Raw genomic sequence first — 22,973 nt, 5'->3', positions numbered from 1 at the left:
TATTATTAGTTTTTGTCTTTCTGTAAAATATGAAGGCTTAAGTCCTCATCTAGCTTCTCATTAGTTTCTATGAGCTTTCTTTCCATTTGGAAGCATTGGAGAGAACTAGTAGTTTCGGAAAATGAAAAAAGAAAGCTCAAAATGGAAGTATCAGAGGCCACTTTGGACCTTTTTCATCTCTGTTTTTTAAAATGATATATTTCGAAGTTTCTTTCCAGGAAAAAAAAATGGCACTCTATTTTTCAGCATGACTATATGATCAAACAGCGAGCTGTGTGTCTCTAGCCTTCAATAAACCTTGTTCCAATCAACTTAAAGTCCATGTTTCTGAGACTGTCTCTGGTTTACAGACACATGCTGTAAAAGCTCAGTCACAGTATTGCCAGCTTTTCACTCATGGTGTAACTTTACAAAGCAACACACGGTTAATAAGGTTAATAAGTTTAAAAAACTTGATATTTCTTGGAGGATTCTCCTTTTGAGAATATTTGCACATGGGATGATTAATTGATGATTTAAACTTATAAGTTTTATTGAGCTTGAAGTGCTGGACAATGAAGAATTAGTTTAATTCATGCAAAAGTGCAAAACTCACACTGGTTAGTCAGCTGTATGAAGAAGTTAGGCTTGTCTTGTCTTCACATCTTCATCTAAACAGAAGCAGATGAACCGGCAAATGGACACCGAAATCCTTTTACACACACAAAAAAAAATCTGTCCATGAGTGCAATGTGAAAATGTTGAATCAACATCCAGACTCACGTCACATGACTCTACAGTAGACATGAGTTTCAGCTCCAGTCGACTCTGCATCAGTGAGAACTCAACACGCTCATTCTCAACGAAGATGCTGTGGTCAGGGCAACAAAATGGACACAGTTCTTTATTTCTTAACAGAACCACACCTCTGCCCTTGGCAACGTCTCATGTGGAGGCTCTGAAACTGACAGCAACAACTCGTGCACAAGATTAAATCAGATTGATCGATAGTTTATTTTATTTTTTTCTTCTAATGCATTGCCTAGATAGCAGACTACATATTATCTGTCCTTTCTTCGAGGAGATAAGGTATATTGGATCAGTAAGTTGTAACCTTATATGCATTTATGATAATGATGATAACTGATGATAATACACACTGTAAGACAGGCTTTGATGCACCTGCGTGCAAAAAAACTGTTTAAACACACTACTTTTAGTGTAAAAACAGCATCAGTTTGGTAGATTATATCCATATCGTTTAATGTCTACAATCATTAACTTCTGTCTTTAAGCAGAAAAAACACTTAAAGAAAAAACTCAACACAAGTTGATAGAACAGGGCAAATGCAGTTTACAGTGAAATTAAACCAATGTCTGCTTGAAAATTTCGGTCACTGTGAGGAACAGCAAATACTTTTTATTCCTTCACATGTCGGTGATATCGTTTGATTTGCTGTTGGTCATAATGAAAACAAAAGGTTACTTATTATACTAAAGGTTTTTGGATCTAGAAACATAAACAACTCACAATAAAATGACTTATTGTATCCACATGAAGTAAAATGACATTCTGAAAGCTTATACCTCATACCAGAGTAACCATAATAAGACGTACAAGTCTGCTGGGGAAAGTAACCAGAGACGGATGTCTCACATTAGCCAAAGGCAATACACTGAAAATGAACATATAGTTTTATATTCAACAAGCATATTTTTCCCATCATCCCCACCCATCTCACAGTTAAACAGCAGTCACTCTGCATTATTACTTTAAATGTTATGTATGTGTGAGTGAATGAAGCAGCTGCTGTCTTAAGTTGCCTGAAGATACGAAAAGGTGGAAGCTTGAAACGTTGGAATCTTCCATAATTTTACTTTCCTTCTGAAACTAAACTGTTATCACACCTTTGATGGCCAGCCAAAAATGCTTGCTGTCTTTTAGCAGTTGAGTCAAGCTAATCACAAAAGAAAAACAAAAGGCAGAAACTTATCTGGCTTCAGCAAGCCACTGCAGCTTGACTCAGGCTGCCTTTGGTCTCTCAGAGCTCTGCATTTCAGCTCCACACAAAGGCTTTGCAAACAAGTTGATGTTGGGACACTTTTGTCCCTGCCACATTGTTATTCTGTATTACCTTACAGTGCTAATCTTCACTACACCATCTCTGGGACTTCTTCATCATCTCGAGAGATGAAAAAAAAGATATGTCAATCAATCCAAACATTCTTAAAACCAGAGTTCAGAATGGCAAATACAAAGGATAGAGTTGTTTTTCCTTTAAGGTTTACACAGTGTTGCATTCAGTGGCACAGAAGTAATTGCAACGAATGAATAACAAGCTTAAAAGAGAGTTTCACAAGTTTGTGAAAGCTGAGTCCAGTCCAGCTAGTTCCAACACTGTGATTGTGACTGTAATACAGTTTAAACATAATTCATTCACAGTTCAGACTGAGAAATCACCATCTCACAATTAGTTAAGATCTATGGTGTTTCTGATGAGAGGAAGGAAGAAGAAGGAAACAATGAGAAACAAAATTAAACAATGAGGAAGGAAGGAAAGAAAATAAATTACAGAGGAGGAAAGGATGTAAGAAAAGAAAAGAGAAAAAAGGGATGTTGAAAAAGTCTTTAAGATGAAAAAGAAAAGAGAAAGAAAGGCGAACGAATTGAGAGGAAGAAAGGAACACATTAACAAGCGAGAAGGAAAATAAGAGAAAGATAGAAAAGATGAAATGTTGGTACAGATTTAGATCGTAGAAATTAGGACATATTGGAAGAGTGAGGAAGATGGGCAGATGGGAAGGTGGAGCAAGAAAAGGAAGAAGTTATGAAAAAGTCAGCAGAAAGATGATAGAAATGAAGGAAGTAATGTCCAAAGACTAAAAAGAGAATGGAACAAAGGAAAGACAAAATGCAGAAAGGATGAAAGATGGAAGGATGAGAGCAAGTGGAAACAGATGAGGAAATGAATAAATGATAAAAAGTAAAAGAGCTTAGTGACAAATGAAGAAAGAAGGGACAGAAAGAATGATGAAATCAACAGCTAGAATTCTTAACAGGAAAGAAATGGAAAAGTCACTGCAATCTGCGTCTGATCTTTCCATTTTATTTTTCTTCTAAAACGACTCACCCGCCCTGTCATTGACTGACCGCACACACACACACACATGCACGTGTGTGCGCACATACACCAATGTGCTTCTTTGGTTTTTATTTTCAGTGTGTGTGTGTGTGTGTGTGTGTGTGTGTGTCTGCAATGCTTCGCTGGTACTTTGTCCAACAGTCAGCAGTTTGTAGCTGTAATTACAGACTGTCAGAGACAGAGTTTGAACTTTCATGCTGAATGTGTGGATATATATATAAACAGCTATATAAACAGCAAAATATAAAAAGAATATAGTAATCTTGACATCAATCACTTATTTTCACGTGTAGACTCAGTATGTTTGGAGGGAGTTGGTGATTTAATGTGTTAGTGGCATTTTAGATTCTCTCAGGATTTGTTTTTATTTTCATAATCCCCTGTGATTGGACAGATCTGTAGCAGTTTTTCATGATGATTGGAGTGACTAGGGCCTACTTCAGCTCACCAGGGCATCAGAGATGATGAGTAGGGCACCAAACTCATGATCAATCTGAAACACAATTTACCCCAAAACCAATCAAGCTTTTGCATTGATCATATGGAGTAGGAATTGAAGTGGAGTAGAAATTGTATTGTTCTTAAAGTCTGTTAACTTCTTGACACAATCTTTACAATACCTCTGAAAAGTTGATTATGCCACACCAAGTCTTTTTTATTTGCACAGCCTTTTTAAAAAAAAGCTGGTACCTTTCTGTCTGGAGTTTGCATATTCCTCCTGCTCCTGCCTGGTTTCTCTTTAGGTGCTCCAGTTTCCACCCACAATGTAAGACCATGATGGTTAACTAGAGAATGTGGAGTGGCCATAGGTTTTAGTGTGAATGTCCACAGGGAGTAGTTTTGCTGTGTCACCCTAAACTGTTGTTGGCCTGTCTCCTGGGGACACTGTACTAGATAAAGCGGGTACTGTGAATAGATGGATGGATGGTTGGATTTGATGGATTGGACTTCACTGCATGTGGATACCATTCCACTGCCTGTAAGCACCATGGGGAAAAGGCTAGTCAACTTTGATTTTGAGCCGAGTGAGACCTGGACTGACCAGCCCCAATTAGCAAGTCAATATTTTGGAGCGAAACCAATAAATTCTGTAGTCTGTGTTTCACCCAGAATGTATGCATGAGAGGCTGCACGGTGGTGTGGTGGTTAGCGCTGTTGCCTCACAGCGAAAGGGTTCCAGGTTCAACTCTGGGGCCTTTCCGTGTGGAGTTTGCATGTTCTCCCCGTGTATGCGTGGGTTCTCTTGGGGTACTCCGGCTTCCTCCCACTGTCCAAAAACATGCATGTTAGGTTAATTGATGTCTCTAAAATTGTCCTTAGGAGTGAGTGTGAGTGTGTGTGTGTGGTTGTTTGAACATGCAAACTCCTCACAGAAATGCCCCAGCTGGGAATTAAACCTTGAACACTCTCGCTGTGAGGCGATGGTGCTAACCACACCACCACTGTGCAGCCCACACAGAGAAACCAGATAATGATAATACAAGATGAGATGTTTATCAGTTTTTTAAAACAGTCATGTATATTTAAGTTTAAAGATTGATGAAATATTTTACTTCCTTTTCTTCACTCACAAACTCTCCAGATGAGGGCGAGGAGTTAGGACCGCCCCCTTCTGTCGACGAAGCGGCTGATGCACTGATGACCAGGCTGGGCTTCCTTCTGGGGGAGAAGGTAATCACTGGAGAGCAGGGTCCCCCTTACCACCAGGAGGAAGGACAGGTATCCAGCTAACACTCTCCCTCACCTTTACATATGTTCACAACATGGTCATAATTGTGATCATGTCACAAACAAACACAATGATCTTAAGCTAATTATAAACAACAAGTTTTAGTCATCCGTTAACTGTAGAACAATTGGATTTTATATTTGGTGTATTGTGAAAATGATATATAGACATAGACATAGACATGTTTTATTGTCATTCAGATATACAAGTATACAAATTTTGATGCATAGCTCCGACAGTATAAAAAGTAATAAAATAACAGTATAAAATAACTGCTGCAGGCAATATTGAAAAGTGTGGTTGATACATAATTTAGGCTATACAGAATACAAATTAGAGAATTTAAGATATAAAATTTTTTAGAACAGTTTATTTGCATTGCGTTTTAAAATGTGTAAATGCCATTGTTGTTACATGACACACGATGGATATCCGAATCCAAACAGAAGATTTAACACAAATTCCTAAATGCACAGTAAATCTAAGGAAATTTCTCCCTGCCTCATCTTCCACAGAGGATCTCTCCTTCCTCCAGTCTGGCCAGCAGCAACACCTCCCCCTGCTCCACATTGCAGCCTCCTGCTGGGGGGGAGGGCAACAATAACAGCAAGCATGTCTCCTCCAACCTCGCCTCTGTCGCCTCCCCCACCTCAACACTGGAGAGCAGAGACAGTGGAATCATAGGTGAGATGAAAAGATGACTTTCAGACAGCTTGGTCTGACTGGGATAAGCCTGTTGATCAGCTGCTCATTTTGAGCTGCATTTTCCCCCTTTTTCTAATATTTGCATGTTATAGTTTACAGAATCTTTAAAAAAAAACAGGAAAAGAAAAACAGATGTGATTTTTTTTTTATTATTTTATTTTTTCTTACAAAGAATGTTTGTAAAGATATACAAAGGATATGATTACAACACATCCCTAAACGGTAAGATGGTGGGGCCAGATCTTTCTCCATCACCAGCACAGAGCAGTGCAGATATCTATCTATACAAGCTTATATACCCCTAAACTGTTCATAAATTCCTTCCTCTCCTCACTCCTTCTTTCAGCCACATTGACCAGCTATTCTGCTGACCCGGCAGCAGAGCGAGACGACGGCGCCAAGTACCCCAGCGACTGTTACCATGGCAGCAGCCTCAACCTCTGGCAGCAGGGAGGCCGGCCGGTGGTGGCTTCCACGTCGTCTTCAAGTGTGTTAGTGGGAGGTGGTGCAAACAACAGCCTTCTGTACAGAGTAGACGACAACATGTCCGCCTCCACTTACAGCCTGAACAAACTCCACCCAGACCGAGGCCCTGGCTCTGCCCGCTCATCGAGCTCCACCCACTCTGTCACACTCAACCTCATTCCCCGCCCAAATTCAGTCGCTGGTAAGTTGTCAAATGAATGTTGGCATGTGTGTGAATGTGTGTGAGTTCCAGTGGCATAGCGTTGCTCCCGCACACACTTTCCTGTTGGGAAGGAAATGCGTCACTCTCAACAATTGTGAGCTCACCAGTGATGGTCAGCAAACCACGATGATGATGTGTGTGTGGTCTGGGTTTAAAACAGGCCTTATGTTAAACAAAGACGCACACAGTCACAACCTCAGGAATGATAATCATTTAGCAGTTTCATAAATCATTTTTTACTTTACTTTTACTTTTACCCTAAAGATTCCCAACTGCTTCAATGTTGTAGTAGAAATGTGTTGTCTATTCTGTTTATACAGATAATATTCCATCATTTCATCTGGGTTCTACCTATCTGTTTTTTTTAATAGTAAATGTTGTCAGGGCTATTTGTGACTGAAAGAAATACCTGCAAATATTTATTTGGACTTTGTGATTTGTATAATACAGTAATTAATTTGTGCCCAGTTAACACATTTTAATAACACGAAAGTCTGTCAGGCATTAACTTGCGGTTTGAAATTGTACTATGTGTGCATTATTCCCATCTTTTAGCCTTGGGGTATATTTTTCTCTTTTTGTCTTGTGCTTTATGGTCGCCCTGGACTTAAAAAAAAAAGGTTCAGTATTTTAGGCATACTCCTGTATGCGAGGCTAGGCAGGAAAAAATGTATCCCACCAAAACATGTAAAGCTGATGGTGTTAAACTTTGTGTTAAATCTAAATCACCAGAATAGTAAAAAAAGAGGTGATAATGAGATCTGTAGTTTGTAAAGTGTCAATGCAAAACCACCAGGCTGAGAAACAGAGAGATAATCGACTTCCCTTTCCACTTTTTTTCTCTCGGTGTATCATAAAAGAAAAAAGGAAAGGAAAAACACAAGCACTTTGGGAAAGGAAGGAAGTGACATGTATGTCATTTCTCATACACATACACACAGGATACAAGGCACAGCCAGCGCTCATACTAAAATGTTAGAGGACTGTAACTACACTGATTGGATCAAAGTTATGGTAGGTCTTTTTTTATGCCTTAAGCCGAAGTAACTTATTTACAGCGTTAAGCTGTTAGATTTCAAATCAACTTAACAGCAAATGTAGGATATTTCGAAACCCTGCACTCAACAATATCCTGCTAATCCTGCCTGCACTTTACCTCATGAACAGAGAAAAAAATGAAAGATGTCCCTACTTTTAATCGCAATATGATGTGAATGCTGGGGTTGTTCGCTGGAACAGATCGGTCAGTGTTGTCTTTGACCGGACTGATAGGTCTTGGTTTTTGGTGGTATGAGACGATTTTGAATTGTCTTTTTTTGTTCAAACATTTGTTCATGCATGTTGTGGATTCATTTTTACATGTGCTGCTACCAAGATTTTAATTGTGAGAAAGAAAAAAAAATCCTCAATTCACAAGTCGTGAAGTTGTGTAGTCTTTAGGAACATCTGTGTATGTGTGATGTCTCACTTAACAGGGAGGTTACCAGGTAACCATTGGTAACAACAGAAAGTCATTGCTCTCACTGTAGAAATAGCAACATAGAAATAGTGACAGTAGAACTTAAGTTTCTGTGTTGATTAAACAAACAAAATATAATGTGATATTTGGTAAGCTTTAGAGATTCTTTTTGTTCCCTTTCGACAAAGCCTTGCTTGTTATCTCCCATAGTTTTCAGTCTTAATTCTAGATGAAACATCTGAGCATTTTTTGATTGAAAAGATGTTTCCAAAGTCGTCTAAATGATCATAAGACATCCAAGCTAAAACTGGGCTAAATTTTGTTTAAAGGTGAACATTTAGTACTTGTAAAGGGCAAGTTGAAGATGTGTATTAAACGTTTGCATTTAGCCCAGATTTGACCAGGATTGGCATTACAAATAGAATTTGTCAACATAGAATTTGAATACAGGACCCTTGCAACCTACTGAGCTGCTACAGTACGATTGTATTTCTGGCTACGGGGAACAAGAAGTCTGTAAAAGACTGAAAACTGTAATTCCTAAATTCCTAATTCCTGTGTATGTATTCTACCGCCCCCTTTACAATGTCCAATAAGCACATTATTGGCAGCATACGGTCTGAATAGTTCCATATTTATTAGCGTTTTATGTGGGACATTATATGTGTTGATATTATGTCATCGTACAGACCACATTTCAGCCACAAGTTTAAGATGAGTTTGGAAAAATGTCTCTATGATAACCAATTTTAAGTCTTTCAGCCTATAAATTAACAAATTGAGTTTGTGTTTTTGACACGTGGAAATTATATCACCATATTTTCTACAAATGTAAAGTCTTTTCTTAAAATAGTTCTAGAATGTCCAGACTGTGAATTAATTTTCAACCAGAAGTCAGTGTTGAAATCCCTGTTTATGTTCTCTGTGAATAACTTGCATGTTTTGCATACTTCACTTATGCATCCTACATATTTACAGTTATCTGTGTAATTCAAAATGTTAGTAATAAGGACTAAACTGCTGGGATAAAAGATGCAATGTTTAAATCACAAGTAGTACCCACTGGGAGGCATAGGATTTCCTGACTGTTTCTTCACATTTATAAACAGGTACAGCAATTAAAAGTATACTTTTTTTCTCTCAAACTTAGAAAGATTCTTTGTAGGTTAAATGTTCAAAGCACAGACAGATATAACTGAATGGAGTTACCCTATGTGATGTCACCCATTCACTGGTTTGTTAATTTATTTTTTAAACCCCTAAATCATCATCTAGGTAGTCATCATTGTGAAGTATTAGTTGGTGTGGTAGTTTAGGAGGTGTAGGCACATAACAAGGAAGTGCACGACCGAGGTGAGGACAGCTGGTGCACAGTCGTCTGCACCAAGGCCAAAACAAACATCCTTTCATCCTTCAGATTCAGCTTGCAGGCCTCACTTTTATATAATTTACAGCTCCTTTCTGACAATTTTTGTTTTGATACACTTTCTTTGTCAGTTTCTGTTCTGTCTGCTGTTGGAGTGTTGTGTAGTTCTACACAAGCTATAACCTCATAATGATATAAAGTGGATCTAGTTAATGATATTCATTCATTGCACTTAAAGGAATTTTCACATCTACTTCATGGCTGACAGCAGATGGTTTTGTCTATGATTTATACAGTCTCTGGCTGAACAGGTGTCCGATAACATGTAGCCTAGCAATGCATAAAGACTGAAAACGAGGGGAAACGACTAGCCTAACATTCTCAAAGTTCATAAAGTTAGCATGCTGCATTGTTTTGTTTTGTTTTTCCTTTAACTTCCTTCATGAACTTGGCATCTAAAAAGAAATTTACCAAAAATTTTGAATGATTCTAGTACTGCAATTCCTATGAGCGCCAACCACCACTTTATGGGAGAAACTGCCAGTCAGATTAGCTGAGCAGTTTGTTGTAATTGAGAACAAAACAAGACCACACATCTAAAAAGGATTTTTTTCCCAAGACAGGATAAACAGAAACAAATGTTTGTTCCTGCTCCTGTACAACAGAATATGACCCCCCCCCCCCAATTTTCTCTCTCTAGCCACTAGTTCAGCCCACCTTGAAGATTTAGCTTATCTGGATGAGCAGCAGAGACATATTCCTTCCAGGACGCCCCTCAGAATGCCCAGACATCATTCTGGGAGTCGTAGTCAACAGGACCACAGAGGTAACTGACACACACTCTCTTAAACACACAGAAAAACAGTTTTACCAGTTTTACCAACCTGGATTACAGTACTCGTCCACTCTCCTTCTACAGTTCGTTTCACTCCCTCTCTCAACCTGAAGCCACTCCAGTTTGAAGTCCCTGGTCTCTCTTCTGATTGGCTATTCACCGGCAGGGAGTGGCTTTTCCAAGAAGTGGATGCCTGTCTCTGCAGTGATGACCCTGCAACCAGTAGGGGAGTAGTGATTATTGGCAACATGGGTTTTGGAAAAACAGCCATCATTGCCCATCTCGTGGCCCTCAGTTGTCACGGAAACCGCATGTGGCCAAGCCCTGCCGGCAACCAGACCATGCCCAAATGTAAGCAAAGAGAGACAAAATAGTAGATGTGGTGTTTTAGAGAGATCTCAGCCCTCTTCAGTTTTTACACACTTTATTCGTTTATTTTTAGATTTAATTTTTAATGGATAAATTTGGCATGAAATTCCATCTATTTATTTATTTTTTTTAAATAAGTAGAAATAATTAATTTACGGAAGTGTAGCTCCAAATTATATTCAGATTTGTCATTCGTACTTTAACGTGAACTCTTTGGACTGAACTCGAAGCTTTGTATCTGTTGAACACCTCCCTAATACCAAACTGTACAGTAAAGCATGGTGACGACATCATCATACTTTGGGGTTGTTTCTCAGCAGAAGTTAAAGGGAGATTAGCCTGAGTTGAGATGACTGTACAAAAAAATACAAAAATCATTTTAACAAATAGAACTTTCTCCTAGGGACAGCAGCCTTAAACTGGTGCAACTTGTCAGCAGTGCACATCAATGACCTGCAGCATGCAGCCAAGAAATCACTATAAGTACAAGTCTCTGACTGTCCTTTATTGCCCAGTAAGAGTGCAGACTTAAACTTCATTAAACTACTATTAGTTGCCCAAAATCACAGTGTGCAAAGTCTGTAGAAACTTAGCCAAGCGGACTCAAAGCTGTAACGGCTGTTTCAAACTACCGTATTATGGGGTTGAGTGCGTTTGTAGATGAGTTTTCATTATATTATAGAATCTTTAGAAAGGTTTTTTTTTATAGGCTTATTATAATTGCTATTTTGAATATTTGTGGTTATTGAGTGAGGATGATTATTGAAATAATATCTTACAGTCCCACTTCAGCAGCTATTTAAAAATCCATCTGTTTTCCACAAAAATGTACATTTTAAGATTTTTGGCACAAAAAAGTTCTCATGGTTTAAGATGGTTTGTCACTAAGGGGTCTGAATACTATCTGAAGCAAGTGTAGCATATTTTTGTTCTGCTTTCTAATCTGATTATAACTTTTTCTCATTCTTTTGGAATGTCTAAGATAACATAGACTGTAAATTCCGTTGAATGTGTATGAATGTTGGATTGCAGCCTAGATTCCTGTTGGAGTCATACACTGTAGTTGACAGTAGCCCCTATTAATTTCCTGCATAAGGATCCCCAGTAAGTTGTTTCAGCCATGAGCACATCCATATTCTGACACCTATTTATTGTAACAAACATCTGAGTAATCATACAGAACTCAGTCAAATCCATCTGTCTCAGAGCCAGAAAGCAGACACATCATTGAGCCAACTATTAGACAGAAAACATAAGTCATGCAATGGAACATTAACCGAAGAATATAATAGAACAGCATTTTTTGTTATTGTATACAATTATACAATAGAATTGGTGTAGCTACCCCCACCAGTCACGATCTGAGAGCAGAAGCTGCAAAGGAAGATTTCTTGTGTGTTAATGACTTGTCTCACATTCCAGATGTTGAGTCCGTTTCTATCTCCCATGATTCCCCTGGAAGAGGAGGAGATGAAGGAGGAAGAGGAAGCTGCCCAGGAACTCCAGAGATGAGAAGGAGACTGGAAGAGGCCCCGAGGAGGCTAGCTGGACAGGTAGCACCCCCTGTTTGCTTTATGTCTGCTTGATTATTTGAAAGCATTTTTTTTTTTTATAACTTACATTTTTATTGAGGTTTCACATGTGTATATATAGGCAAAAACAATGCATCAAACAAGGTATAAGATACAGTAATAATAATAACACTAACAAACTGTCTGGAGATATTACTATTCAGTCCACTGTTCCATTTAGCATTTGTTCAGTTGGTGTCATGTCTATAAATGTTCCATTTTTCCCATTTTTTTTCAAATACGTTCTCTTTGAGTCTCAACAGGTATGTCAATTTTTCCATAACAAAGATATCCTGGACAATTTCCAACCACTGCTCCTGTTTTGGAGTGTTTCTTGTGACCGCTTTCTTAAGCCCAATTTATGGTCGGTGACGCAAGACGCAACGCAAGACACAACGCAAGCCCTTGCGCGGTTGCAAGCCCCCCCTTGCGTGCTTGCGTGTGTCACCTCAATTTTCTAAACTTCACGCAAGACACAAGACGCGAGCGCAAGCCACTATCTACATCACATCCGGCGGCGTGTTCATCTTCCGGTTTCATCCCCTAATACAAGACCACTGTTTTCAAACGCCAAGGTAGAAAGCGAAGAAGAAGAAGCATGAATCCACTCAAAGAGAGACTTGCCGAAGAGGTCCTGGCTGTGAATTTCATTTCATCGTAGTAGGCTTGTCATTGAAAAAACCCGTTGCTCCACCTACTGTCCTGGCGGTGAATCGCCACGCAGCACACGCAACCGCCGACAATGCAAAATGAAGCATAAACGTCTCGAGCCATTAACGCAAGCGCAAGACGCAAGCGCAAGGGCAGTTAAAAGAAGTATAAATCAGGCTTTACTTGCTGCGAGTAATACTTTAGTCAAGGACAGATCTTCTGTCATCACAACCTTCTCAATATTCCCAAGATACATCACTGGACAAGTATTTGGGGTTTCATATCCCAAGACTTCTTTTACAGCCGAGTTAACATTTTGCCAGTATATCCTCATTTTTATACAATTCCAGAAGATGTGTGCATGCCTCCATGCTCCCACATAATCTCCAGCAGTCTTGTTGTATACCGAGTTGCCTAGATTTTATCTTTGGTGTTATAAAATATCGAGTTAGGTTTTTCCAATAGAACTCCCTCCATATTAATGAATTTGTTGATGTACATTGTGTCTCACACATGTTGTACCACTCCTCCTCTTTCAATTCAATTCAATTCAATTCAATTCAATTCAATTCATTTTTATTTATATAGCGCCAAATACAACAAATGTCATCTCAAGGCACTTAGATAGTAAGTCCAATTCAAGCCAATTGGAATTCAATTAATTAATAATAATCTTAATTCATAAAATAATCCAATTCGTTCATATAGAGCCAATTCAAAAACAATACGGCACTGTAACACCATTCAAAGGATATCTGTTGGAACAGGGAAACACGAGTTAATGACCACAATAATATCACATATACATAAAGAGAGTAAAGTGAGGAAAGGTGTGACAGATGAGGCCCCCCAGCAGTCTAGGCCTATAGCAGCTTAACTATGGGATGTTTCAGGATTACCTGAGCCATCCCTATTCAAGGTAAACACAAGAAACTTGTGCTAACGAAAAAAAAAAAAAATAAATAAATAAAGGACCAGACTCAGTGAGTAATTCCCTATACTCCCTATATAGATCTGCTCCTCACACCACAACAACCATCTTTTTACAGCCACAAGCTACCTCAGCCTCTCACCAACTGCACACCAGTCACAGCGGGGTGGGGATTCAAACCCTGGTTCGGGTAGGGGGTAATGAAAGTATAGAAGGTGCCAGAGGTGGAGGCAGGACAAGACACACTAGCAGATACAGCAGACAAATTCACCTAAACAGTCCTATATTCACTAAAAATACCAGCAAAAACAAAGCCATACAACTCACTCTCACCAACTGCACACCAGTCACAGCGGGGTGGGGATTCAAACCCTGGTTCGGGTAGGGGGTAATGAAAGTATAGAAGGTGCCAGAGGTGGAGGCAGGACAAGACACACTAGCAGATACAGCAGACAAATTCACCTAAACAGTCCTATATTCACTAAAAATACCAGCAAAAACAAAGCCATACAACTCACTCTCACCAACTGCACACCAGTCACAGCGGGGTGGGGATTTGGATTTTTAGTTCTACTTCCCATTTTGCTTTTATATAGTGTTGACTCCTTCCTGGTCTCACCCAAAGCTTGATAGAAAGCAGAGATGGGCCAAGATCCCTTCTGTTTGTATGAATCGATAATAATACCGATCACCTTATTTATAGTTTAATTTGACCTTATCTCTTTGGTGAAATAATCTCTCAGCTGCAAGTATCTATAGAAGTCTTTGTTTTCAAGGCTTTACTTTGTCTTTAGATCTTGAAAACTTAGAAATTGTCCACCTTCTGATACTGTACATAATGCTGTCACACCTTTTTGTGCCCATTTTTTGAATGCTGGATCATACGTCCCTGGCTCAAACTTTAAATCATACGCAAACCACCTCAGAGTGCATATATCCCCTATATTTTCTTACTACTGTGCTCCATATTTTGAATGTAAATGCTACTATTGGGTTCATAGCATGTCTCAAAGCACTTATCAAATGTTTATCCCCCAACAATATCTGGGTTTGAAAGCCCTGTACTTCTCTTTCCATTTAGACTTTAGTCAGGTCTACGCCAACAAGCCAGATGTTTAAGTTGAGCTGCATAGAAATGTTCTGTAGGGTTAGGTAAAGCCATCCCCCCCTTGCTTTTAGGTAGTTGAAGTGTCGTAAATTTTATTCTTGTTTTTTTACTATTCCAAATTAATCTAGAAATCATCTTGTCCCAGGCTATAAATTTGTTTTGGGTAATATTAATTGGAAGAGCTTGAAATAAATATAAGAATTTGGATGAACTATTTATTTTGACTGTCCGTATTCTAGCACTGGTCTAATAGACCACCTTTCAATATCTTTTTGTATGTTTTTTTCAATTTCACTATAGTTGTTTTCAAACATGTCGGGAAGATTTTTACACCTAGATACTTAATAGTTTTTGTATTCCATTTCAAATTATATGCATCTCTCATTTGTCGGGATAGAGAATAATTTAACGAGAGAATATCTGTTTTTGATATATTCAGTTTATACCCTGAATAGTATTCATACTTTTCCAGAAGAGACATTAGGTGTGGGAAACATATCTGGTTGTTCAAGAAAAATAATGACATCATCTGCGAAAAGGCCAATGATATGTTCAGTACTGTAGGAGGTACAGTGACACCCTGCAGCTCCCCACTCTGGCTTATTGCCTGTGCTAAAGGCTCGACATACAAAGCAAAATGAGTGGGAGACAGACAACACCCGTCTTGTCCCCCTCTCCAACTGAATCGAATTGGACAGGCTTCCATTTACTCTGATCTTAGCTGTGGGCTCTGTGGGCTCTTGATAAATAGTTTTGATACATACTTTTCATTGAAGCCAAATCTCTTTAGTACCTCGTGCAAGAATGACCAACTAACACTGTCAAAGGCCTTTTCGGCGTCCTAACTAACCAGAATTGTACTTGTACCACTTTTCTGAGCGTTGTCTAGGATATGGAGGGTTCTTCTAATATTGTCATATGTTTGGCGACCTTTAATAAAACCAGTTTGGTATGTGGACCTCAAGTCTTTTGGAAATAATTGATGTAAACAATTTGTAGTCTACATTCAAAAGTGAAATTGGCCTATAGTTTTTGCAGTCTTCTTTATCTTTACCTTCTTTAGATAGAACTGTAATAATCGCTTCCTTCCACAATGGGGGGTCCACACCCTCATCAAGGGTCCAGTTAAAACAGGACAGAAGCAAAGGTGTCAGCTCATTCTGAAAGGCCTTATACCATTCTGAAGGGTACCCGTCGCTACCTGGTGATTTGCTAGTCTTTAACCTACTAATTGCAGCTTCTAGCTCCTTAACTTTGAATTGTGACGTAATATTGTCATTCTGTGTCTCACCAATAGATGGCAGGTCTAGTGTGTCAAGAAAACTTCTTATTGTTTTTTCATCTGCTGATAATGGTTTAGAATAGAGTTTCTTGTAGTATTCTTCAAATATTCTCTCTATTTTATCTGGTCAGTGTGATAGTAGGTTGGTTTGAGGCTTCCTTATTTTATGGATTGTGTTAATGGCCTGCTGTTTCCGCTGGCGTCTAGCTAAGAGCCTTGTCGCTTTGGGGCCTGATTCATAGTATATCTGCTTGACAAATCTTGCCCTCTTTTCTATATCTGTCCTGAGTATCTCATTTATCTCTTCCCTTACCTTCTTTATTTGTTGTAATACAGACTGATTTTCTGTATTCTTATTTCCAGTTCTTGCAGTCTTTCTACTTTGTAAACCAAAGCTAGTCGAGCCTTTTTTTGTGATGATGTCCAAGCGATTAGTTTCCCCCCCGAATGACTGCCTTCATACCGTCCCACAGAATGGCAGGGTTCACTTTCCCGTTATCGTTCTCTTCTATATACCTTTTTATTTCTTCTTTTATCTGTCACACATTTGCCCTATTATTCAAGATGCCCACATTTAGCCTCCATACAGTATTTATTTTCCTATTATTTAGGTGTATTTTCAAGCTGATCCCACTATGATCTGATATATCTGCCACCCCGATTTTACACTCTGTAACCCTATGAATTTCACTTGTATTAATTAAAAAGTAGTCAATTCTGGAGTAGACAGAGTGAGGTAGCGAATAGTGTGTATAGTCCCTTTCTAATGGGTGTAGTTCTCTCCACACATCGATCAGTCCCATTTCCTGCACTGATGTATTAATAAACTTGGTTAGATGCTTCTTGCTTCTTTTGGAGCTTGTTGTATCTATGTTATGGTTCATGACCACATTATAATCTTCCCCACATATCAAAATGCCTTCAGTTTCTATTGCAATCGTGTCAAACAGTGTTTTGAAGAAACATTTAGTACTTTCTGGGGGGGGCATATACATTGATCATTGTCACCATTGTGTTTTCTAGCTTTCCTTTAATTAATACAAATCTCCCTTCATTGTCCCTAACTTCTTTAAGACATTCAAATTGAACTGCATTTGTGATAAGGATAGCCACTCCCATCTTCTGGCTGGGTCTGTAGCTACTATAAAATATATTCCTGAAACCAAAGCGTTTTAACTTTTCATGTTCTTTTTGAGGCATGTGAGTTTCCTGCAAAAATAATACTTGAGCATTTTCTTTTTTCAGTCGAGCCAGGACCTTGCTCCTCTTAACTGGATTATTCATCCCATTTACATTAAAGCTGCAGTCGGCAGGTTTTCAAAATTCCGAGTCTAAAGTCGGAAAATTCGAACTGATACAACTTTCAGGTCCCTCCCCCAACCTCTAACAAGCTCCGAATCGCCCCCCAAACCCCTCCCCCTCTGTGGACGAGGTTGTGTACGTGAGTTGACACCAGTGTGAGCACACACAAGCTGGGGCAGACTCACGCTCAGCAGCGTGTGTACAAACTGTGATTGACAGGTAGGATTCCTCCACCCTAACTTGATTGGTTAAAAACAGCCGGGAGCACTCGGTTTTTGCAAGCATGATTACAGGCTTCAGAGGGAGCTACAGATTTCGTAACAGCCTATTTAATATTCTACTTCCAGAATCCCATGACAGTTCAAGCTAATATGACTAAAAAAAAGTTGCCGACCGCAGCTTTAAGTGACACCAGTTTTATATTATTATATGGCATTTAAATCCAATCCTGTGTTACATTCTTTAGCCTCGAGATAACTTAAAACTGCACAGACCTGAACATCTGGACAACGTGTGCTAACTGAAAAAGACAAAGAAAAAACATTTAACTCCCAAGTTAGGGTGATTCTTCGACACCGAGTCCTCGTTGGTGGGCAGAAAGGCTCTAGCATGGTTGCCGCGTCTGCTAGCGCAGATGTCATCAACATCTGCACTGGTGTCACGATTTCGTGCCGGCTATATACGGTGGCGCAAGTTGATGCGCCAGTAGTTGCAATTTTTTCCGTCACAGAGGTGTCGCTGCTACGTGAAGGTTACCACTACTTTACAACGAAGAAAGTCGAGAAGAAAACAATGCCACTGTCAAGAGCAGGAATACTGTCATCAATGATACTGCTGCAGTTTCTGGATAATTTTAATTTTTTAATTCAGTTAAAAGAGGTGAAGGTCTGAAGCCCCCGGCATCACCACTTCGAGTCTCTGCCCTCTTCTTTGCCTTCACGTATCTGTCCTGCAGCTTCTTCCACACATTCTTACAGAACTCTCCCTCTTTCCTCAAAGTTCTGCCAATCTCTGTCCACGAGTTTTGGGAGTTTACGTGGTCCCTGTGCTGTTTCACTGCAGTTTCGTACAGGTGCCTGTACAAACGCACCTCCTTTGAGCCTGGTCTCAAATTGGTCCATCCGGTTTGTCGTTCTCGGCGCAGCCAAGTTACAAAAATCGACTGGTGCACGACAACGCACTGCGCCGTCTTTTCAAAGCAAGCGCCAGGCCTGAAACGTCATTTTGACGTCACGAGCCGCCAGCGCCGTGAGCGACGCGTCAACTGTAAATCTGCCTTATGCCTTGCGCTTCTGAATGACTTCTGTGGCATAATCATGGTCAAACGACAGGCGTCGCCCTTCAATCATTATTTTCTTTCCCGAGGCTTTTTTCAATACCGCTTCTTTGGTATTAAACTCCAGAAAATTTACCACTATAGACCTGGGTAGCTGGTTCTGCCCTGGTTTACGAGCTAAAGCTCTGTGTGTGCGCTGGATCTGCAGGCTAATGTCCACTGTCAGTGCAAGTTCACTTTTCAGAAGTTGCTCCACAAAGTCAGGCACGGAGTAGCCTTCTTTCCCTTCGGGTACGCCATAAATGCGAATGTTATTCCGCCTAGACCGTCCCTCCATATCTGTCAACCTTTCCTGCATTGTTTTCTGTCTTTCCATGGACTTAATGAGCGCCTCCTTCATAGCCATGTTAGCCGGTCTCATTGATCCATGCTTCTGCTTACTTCAGCCTGGTTTCGTTGGCCTGGACCCCAGCGGAGTTAGCAGAAAGTTTTTGGTAAATTTCCTGTTTGAGATCTTTGAGTTCATTTTTCATGTCTTCATGACTTTTCATGTCTTTCATGAACTTAAGTTCTTCTTTGAGAGTGTTTAGATCCACTCTATGTTCTGTCCTGAAGTCGTGTATTTCCTTACTGATACTTTGAAGCACCGAGCACATATTTTCTGCAGGGTTGTCGTTAGCGCACTGAGCGTTATCCATCTCCGGTGTATTCTTCCCTTATTGAATGTCACGTTTCGTTTGACTTCTAGTTGTTACTCCCCTATTCATTCCAAAATAAAATGACCATGAATTGCCCAGCAATAGTGAACTTAGGGGGGCTAATTCTGACTTGCTATTGGGAGCTCAAGCTCGTGCAGCCATCTTGTCATCTTGTTCCCAGAAGTCCCCATTTGAAAGCATTTTTTTTTAGTATTTTTTGGGGCTTTTTATGCCTTTAATGATAGGACAGTGTGAGAGAGACAGGAAGCAGGGGGCAGAGAGATGGGGAAGACACGTAGCAAAGGGCCGCTCGGTGCGGGAGTCGAACCGGGGCCCGCTGCATTGAGGACTAAGCCTCTGTACATGGGGCAGCTGCTTAACCCACTACGCCACCAACCGCCCCCATTTGAAAGCAAAACATCACTTAAGACGACAACAGTGCGACTGCAAATATGTACCAGTGGCTGGTTAGCTTAGCATAAAGCCTGGAAAGTGAGGAACAGCCAGTTTCAAAGGTAGCAGAAATTTCCCCAACCAACAATCACTAAATGACACATTTGTTTGTTGAATTAATTTTACGAACCATAATAAGAAAACAAACATATTAGAGTTCTACAATGAATATAGGCCAGATCACTTCCTGGCAGGATTTATTTTCCAGACACTCAGTGGGGTTACATGGCACTGAAAGGATCGGATTATTGGCTAAATTACAATAAGACTGAGTTGCTCCTTATTTGAGCAAGGGTAATTCTCCTTGGCTATATGGCGGTGAATGAATTGAATCATAGGCACAAAGCATGTCATACTCCGATACGATAGGTGGCGCTGTACCCATTTCAACTATTGCTAATAGAGCCACTTCTGGTTGGCCGCTTCACCACCAGTGTTGTTTTTGACAACCATCTTAGATTTAGTCTTAGTCATGGGCTGTGTTCGAAACCGCCTACTACATACTACATACTTGAAAACGGCATACTAATCGATCTGACAGTATGCAGAGCGTTTACACACAGTGCACTTCACTCCTGCCCGAGCCGAAATCAGCCGGCCTGAAAAGCTGATTTCGCTTAAGCTATAAACTCTGTAAATATATAACTTTAGCAACATTTGAAACATTTTCAGGCGAGAAAGTAGTCATTTAGACCCCCAAGGTGTTGAAAATCTGACAAAATACCAGCTATTTACAATTTTGTTCCCACAAATTCGGCGCTACTAAAGCTAGCCGCAGTGAGCAACGCACTTCCGGTTATGCCGTTTTGACTGCTCTCGTCCCGTTAACGGAATTTGACCGTTCAAATGGCGATGGGCGACGTCACGTTACGTTGCATCTTGGGTAGTTTGAGTGTGACAAGTAACCTCATGATGAATACTCAACATTTCGGCGAATCTAGTATGCATCTAGTGTACACCCGGGAACTTAAAAAAGTATGACTAGTAGGAATAGTAGGAGAAGCAGGCGGTTTCGAACACAGCCTTAGTCTTTTGGACTAAAATGCTTATTAGTTTTAGTCACATTTTAGTCACTTCTATATGTGATAGTTTTAGTCCAGTTTTAGTCGACGAAAAGTCAAAAAGGTTTTAGTCTAGTTTTAGTAAAAAAAAAAAGAAAAAATAAGTATAGTCTACCGTGTTAAGAAAATAGTATGGTCTTAACTATCAAACAAGCAGAACAAAAATACATAGCTTATTAACTGACCCTGTACTAAAGCTTTCTGATTTTTCATTCTGTACTGTGCGTGTGTCCCAACTTTACTATAAGCGCACTAAACGCACAGGTCCTGGTTAGGGCTGCACAACGTCACTTGTGGCTTTTAGGCTAAAGCTAGCAGACTCTACGTATAACAGTAACTCGACCTGTTTAACATATCAAGTTACGTGCTGACAGAACGTACACACAAAGAGATAACCACACCGTCACTGAATGTAAACATGGCTAAACATGCTGCTAAAGTAACACACACATAATGAATTGACGTTAGCATAACAAAAGCTAACTTTAGCCTGAAGTTAGCAGCCCATTTGCGCCAGGAGTATGTGGAAAACGTACTAATGTATTAGCTTTCTATGAAATTTATCGATTATGTTAACAGCATTTGTAACTTACCTTCGAAAAAATATCCCTGTGGCGAGCCTTAAGGTGCCGCAGCAGATACTTTTTAGGTTTTAATTGACACACACAATAAGCAGAAATGTCATGCATTTTAAACGTCTGACAGATCACCCACTAACATTTTCGTCCATTCTCGTCTCGTCAACGAAAACTCACACACGTCTCGTCATGTTTTCGTCATCAGAGAGCTATGTTTATCTCGTCACCGTCTCGTTATCGTCATGAAAAAAAGTGGCATCAACGAAATGATTTCGTCATCGTCATCGTTGACGAAAACAACACTGTTCACCACCACCACCAACAACAACAAACTCAGGTATTCGAGGAAATGGCGAACGAAGAGTAAGATGAAGCTACGTCCCTCAACATTTCGTTTGTGATGAGCACGCTTATTGCACAAACGCGATGCACAACGGCGCATTCTCCATCAGATTGTTTGTTTCTTTCCGATGGCGGTGACAACAACAGTAATATCGTCTGTTCCGACTTCCAGTTCACGACCCAAAAAATCTCGAGCATGCGCAGAACGCAAAGTCTAATTCACCACGTGCTTCAATGTCTACAAGCACGTTTAATTTGACTTTCAACTGAGTTATCTCAGGGTCTTAATCTGATCGCGAGTAATCCGATCCAGTTTCTTGTCCGATTAAGGTGTACACATGAACTTAATAACTCAGTCTTATTGTAATTTAGCCAATAATCCGATCCTTTCAGTGCCATGTAACCCCACTGTATGTTAAAGTAAGAATACCAGATGATGGCGTGCGCCTCAAGGGGGCAGGGAGAAGTACTCATCCCAGTTTGTTTGACAGAGCTAATATCCTTAGAAAAGATGACAAGTCAGATGTCAATCGTAAAAAAAAGTTGAGGGTGGACATGTTTCAACATTCAAAAAGGATCACAGCCCTTTTCCTAAAGCAGAAGATGTGAATCCAGGCTAGTAAATAGGGAAAATGGGTGTCCTGTGAGTACTGAAGGCAGTGAAGTATTAGCAGTCCTCACAATGCAAAACTCTGATCCGGTTTTAAAAGACTTACCTTGTAAAAGTTTGTTATTAAAAAATAGAATTGCATTCATTGAAAAATTTATATACACCCATATTTTTTTCACCCAGCTGAGATTAATACCACAGTGCTGATAATGTACAAAAAAAAGCAGAAACACGCCACCAAAGTATAAAACAAAATTCAGAAATATTAGCTCACATTTTCAACAAGTTCATATTAAAACTCTGAATTAAGAAATAGTCTTTTGTTATTGAGTTTACTTTATCATTGAGTCAACGGGAATGTTCATTCAGTAATGTTTGTAATGAAGTAATCTGTCTGTATTTACAGAACACACACATAAGAGTGCCAACAATTTTGCCATCCTAACTACATGAGTGATACATATCTTACTGAATTCCAGTGATGTTGTTCACCATATTTTACCTCATCAAAGGTTGGTAAAATAAACCCCAACTGATTCACAGACCTGTCTGTCTTTTGCAGGTGGTGTCATATCACTTCTGTCAGGCTGATAACTGTCACACCTGTCTGGTTCCTGAGTTTGTCCACAACATGGCGGCCATGCTGAGTGACGCCCCTCAGCTGGCTGCCTATCGAGAACTGCTGCACGGGTCGCCACAGCTACAGAGCGTGCTCAGTCTGCGCTCCTGCATTCAGGATACGAGCTCGGCGCTTCAGAGAGGAATTCTAGAACCACTGGCAGCTCTCCACAGTGGTACATGATGTTCTACAGCATTCTGCTAATTCTGAATAGTCAG

The 22,973-nt window shown here is 39.9% G+C and overlaps 1 protein-coding gene across 1 annotated transcript in view; it reads left to right on the top strand.

Moving 5' to 3' along the window:
* The window catches only part of tanc2a (tetratricopeptide repeat, ankyrin repeat and coiled-coil containing 2a), a 49,654-nt gene that overhangs the window by 1,413 nt on the left and 25,268 nt on the right, over window positions 1–22,973 (top strand). The window contains exons 2-8 of the mRNA XM_075454944.1: window positions 4,705–4,841; window positions 5,367–5,535; window positions 5,903–6,223; window positions 9,770–9,895; window positions 9,989–10,255; window positions 11,696–11,826; window positions 22,699–22,930. Coding sequence (XP_075311059.1) covers window positions 4,705–4,841; window positions 5,367–5,535; window positions 5,903–6,223; window positions 9,770–9,895; window positions 9,989–10,255; window positions 11,696–11,826; window positions 22,699–22,930 — 1,383 coding nt within the window. The remainder of the gene's footprint in view (window positions 1–4,704; window positions 4,842–5,366; window positions 5,536–5,902; window positions 6,224–9,769; window positions 9,896–9,988; window positions 10,256–11,695; window positions 11,827–22,698; window positions 22,931–22,973) is intronic.

Source organism: Odontesthes bonariensis, chromosome 21 (genome assembly GCF_027942865.1).
Source record: "Odontesthes bonariensis isolate fOdoBon6 chromosome 21, fOdoBon6.hap1, whole genome shotgun sequence".
NCBI classification, from domain to species: domain Eukaryota; kingdom Metazoa; phylum Chordata; class Actinopteri; order Atheriniformes; family Atherinopsidae; genus Odontesthes; species Odontesthes bonariensis.
Note: the sequence above shows the minus strand (reverse complement) of the source record. Positions and strands in the feature narration are given on the sequence as shown.